The sequence below is a fragment of the Sinocyclocheilus anshuiensis genome, unplaced genomic scaffold, assembly GCF_001515605.1.
Source record: "Sinocyclocheilus anshuiensis isolate Anshui unplaced genomic scaffold, SAMN03320099.WGS_v1.1 scaffold2416, whole genome shotgun sequence".
NCBI classification, from domain to species: Eukaryota; Metazoa; Chordata; class Actinopteri; order Cypriniformes; family Cyprinidae; genus Sinocyclocheilus; species Sinocyclocheilus anshuiensis.
Genome location: NW_015546252.1, coordinates 26,368 through 30,529, shown reverse-complemented (window position 1 = coordinate 30,529; position 4,162 = coordinate 26,368). Strand labels below are relative to the sequence as shown.

Below are 4,162 nucleotides of genomic sequence, written 5' to 3'. Positions count from 1 at the left end.
TTTAAACATTAATGCATTGCATTGGATTGAAATTAATTGAATTGAATAAAACAGCTTTGAATTGAATTGCATTGCATTGAAATGAATTGAATTGATTTCAATTGCATTGCATTGATTATTATTATTTAATGGACCTGAGCTGACATGAACTAACAATGAACAATGTTGTTTTTTATTAAGTAATGTTTACAAAGATTAATAAATAGTGCATCACATTGTTAGTTAATGCATTAAAGTGTAAACTCATTGTAAAGTGTTACAGCAATAATATAATTCCAGTCGCATTACAGAAATCAAATGCTGTTTTGTGTCGACATTAAAAAAGGGTTACAGGCATGCATGTGATGAAGCAGCTTCACTGTGTAACATCATTCTCTCTCTGTCTCTCGTTCAGATGACGTGTCTGTATTACTGCAGGAGATCATCATAGAGGCCAGAAACCTGAGCAACGCTGAGATGTGAGGCACAAACACAGGCTTCATTATGGGTTTGATAGTTTTGGGCTTCGTCCAAACCAATTCCAGACTGTTAGCATGGCAAGAGCAGCAGCCTCATAAATATCAATTAACTCCAATCAAATATTGTAACATTTAATCAAAAGCACACACTCTACATATTTACAAGTCTAATGCAGACAGAGCTGAAACACGGATATTATGGGTTGAGTGTTGTTTTAGCGCGTTCTCTGTCTTTCTCTCAGTTGTTCTGTGTTCCTGCTGGATCACTTCAGTCATGAGCTCGTGGCCAAAGTGTTTGATGGAGGAGTCGTGAACGATGACGAGGTTTGTGTCAAATCACATGCAGCGCTTTATACAATACAGATCCATTCAAAGCAGCTTCACAGTAATAAACAGGAAAATAACTGTGTTAATATTGTAAAATTCACTGATTATAAAGCGAATGCAGCTGTGAAGCAGCTCTGCTGAAGACAGCAGTGTCATTATTCAGCTTAGTTTAGTTCAGTGCTGATTCAACTTAGTTTAATACCAAAAAAAGGCAAATTCATCCTTAAAAAAAACACAAAACCTCCTTTTGGGCATATACAAGTACATAAAAAAAAAATCATACACTGTTCATTCAAAGCATTGTTCATAAAAGTTATTAAAAAACAAAAAAAAACAATAATAATAAAAAAAATAATACACCAAAAAATATGGGGGGGAGGGATATGGATTTAGACTGGGGGGAGACTTGTGATTTGTGAAAAAACTCTTATACAGCAAAACCTACAAAACAAATAGAAAAAAATAAGAAAGAAAAAGAGAAATTATTATTATTATATTAATTCATTATTTGAAGTATATTTTGTTTCAATTATATATATATCAAAGTGCTTTTCATAAAAGTGGTTAAAAATAAACATAACATTTCTAATAATAAAAAAATAAAATAAAATTGACCGATTATGAAGCAGATTTAGCTCTACAGAACACAGAAGTGTTATTATTCAGATCAGTTTAGTTCAAATTGATTCAGTTTAGTTCAATTTAGTTAAAAAAAAAATGTAATGGACCTTTTCAAAAAACGTCATCATGATTACTGTATTAAAGTTCTTTTAGAAAGTTCTTTAAAGTTTTGTTGTTTTATTAACATTAAAGGGATCGTTCAGCCAAAATCCTGCCATCATTTACTTACTCTCAAGTTGTTTTAAACCTGAATGAGTTTCTTTCTTCTGACGAACATAGAAGCTATAAAAGAATGTGGGAACCAATTAGCTGCTGGTTGCAAGGAACTTCCATAGTATTTTTTTTCCTACTGTCCACATTCTTTAAAATATCTTCTTTTGTGTTCAGCACAAGAAAGAAATTAATACAGGTTTGGGACAACATGAGAGTGAGTAAATAATGACAGGATTTTAATTTTTGGGTGAACTGTCCCTTTAATGACAAGCGGCAGCATTAGTACTATTAGACTGCTGTCACTTTAAGAGCTACACGCATCCGTTTCTCTCAACTGTTTACTTTGACTTTAGACATAACCAGCTGTGTTTATATGTAAACCCTGTGTGTTTTTGACAGTATTAGCACAATCAGACGTGAAAGATAACTCAGTCCAGTAGTCAGCTGCTGTTTGACAGGATTTTTAGTGTGTGTGCTCAGAAAAAGCGCATGTCAGAACAGAACGCGAATTAAATGTTTAACCGGCAAGGATTTAACCTGCTAACTGTCACAGGTGGGCCCACTTACCATTACATGTTTCAAACAGTAATATCTTAGTCTGAACCTAAAGTAATCTTGACAAACTATATATCTTTTAAAAGCTTAAAGACTCTAGTTTTGTCAGAGTCAGAGAGTGCATTCTGACCTTTACTTTGAAATAGTGATGCACATATAAAATCATGAAAAATCTGTAAAAATCGTTATTCTTTTTAATGGAGAGTGTTCAAAAGATAACATCCATTCTATTTTTGAGAAAAAAAGGTCTAAAAGTGTTTTGAATATATAGAAAAAAACAACAGATTCTCAATTTTTGATGCATCGTGAACTATAACGCAAGTCCAAGGTTCTCGTAGCATGTATAAATATTATAGCATGCATAAATATTGGGAAAAGTATGGAAAAACATGTTTCAGATCACTCAAACCATATATGGAAATGAAGGCGCCCTTAAATGGTTACTAATGGGGTTTGAAGGTCATCTAGTGGAAAAGCTTGGTACTACGCCCAAACAAAATCTCACTGAAATCTCATTTTTTCAGATATCAACCTCAAATTTGGAACATAACCTGTTCGGAATTTTGGTTTTGATTTTATAGCAGTTTTAAGGTCATTGCACACTTCGTCCGAAATTATCGCACGTTAAAAAATAAATACGACCTCACATCGTGTCAACCACGTTTACACACTGCCTCCGAAACTTTCGTCCGTCATAAAAAAAATTCGGATCAGATTTTCTGCGTTTTTGCATCCGTAGCATGCATTTTGATAGGAAAGCATGACGAATACGAAAAAAAAATAAAAATGGAAAAACGCATGCGAAAATTTCGGACTCAGTGTGCAAGGACCTTTAGAGGTTAAAAAATAAATACGACCTCACGTTGTGTCAATCACGTTTACACACTGCCTCCGAAACTTTCGTCCGTCATAAAAAAAATTCGGATCAGATTTTCTGCGTTTTTGCATCCGTAGCATGCATTTTGATAGGAAAGCATGACGAATACGAAAAAAAAATAAAAATGGAAAAACGCATGCGAAAATTTCGGACTCAGTGTGCAAGGACCTTTAGAGTAAAACATGTTTTGTAAAATATACATTTTATATAAAATATAAATATTTAAATTATTACATTTTATATTTTCATTCATTTACACTTCCATAACTTTTTTGTTATATAATCTTTATAACTTTTTTTCACTTCTACAATAATCTGCCAAGTGTCTTCTTTTAAGTCTGTGGTCCAAAACATTCAAAATTTATAACATTTTCAGGTCTATGCTCAAAAAGTGGAACCGACAGTTAACAGGTTAAAGCACATGCAAATAATGCACTTTTGTGATTGTGAATAAGTGCAGTGTCCTGTGAGTGTGACTCTACCGCTGAGTAACATTTGATGTGATTGTTTTTGGCGTTGTACAGTATATTGAGATGGAGGCTCCAGAACTGTTACTGCGATATTCCTTCAAAAGCAGATCGTGGAGACATTTAAATTGTCCATGATTAAAAGTCATCGTATCGCACACCCCTGATCCCAATTAAGCAGTGCTCTCTCTCTCCATCTCTGAGCAGAAGGAGTTTCGTATCCCGGCGGATCAGGGCATCGCTGGTCACGTGGCCACCACTGGGAAAATCCTCAACATCAAGGATGCGTATTCCCACCCTCTGTTTTACCGCGGTGTGGACGACAGCACGGGCTTCAGGACGAGAAACATCCTCTGCTTCCCCATCAAAGATGAGAACGAAGGTCAGACACGTCAATCCTGGAGGCTCTCCCGACACGCAGTCCCTGTGGACAAAATCAGACATGGAAATAAAGAAAATCTTTACATATTTGTCAAATATATACAAATGTGAAATGGTTTGTAAAAGATCATTTTGTCTGCTCTGGTCAAGTTCAGACATGGAAAATTTAAAGGAAAAATTTTTAGATTTTCAGAAATAAATTAAATCTATACAAATTATCAAATAAAGCAATAAGCCCTGTGAAGCCGGTGTTTACAGTGAAT

General features: G+C 34.5%; 1 protein-coding gene across 1 annotated transcript in view; it reads left to right on the top strand.

The window, feature by feature from the left end:
* The window catches only part of pde2a (phosphodiesterase 2A), a 50,358-nt gene that overhangs the window by 37,430 nt on the left and 8,766 nt on the right, over positions 1–4,162 (top strand). Inside the window, exons 14-16 of the mRNA XM_016503588.1 lie at positions 395–458; positions 701–782; positions 3,726–3,900. Of these exons, the coding sequence (XP_016359074.1) occupies positions 395–458; positions 701–782; positions 3,726–3,900 (321 nt within the window). The remainder of the gene's footprint in view (positions 1–394; positions 459–700; positions 783–3,725; positions 3,901–4,162) is intronic.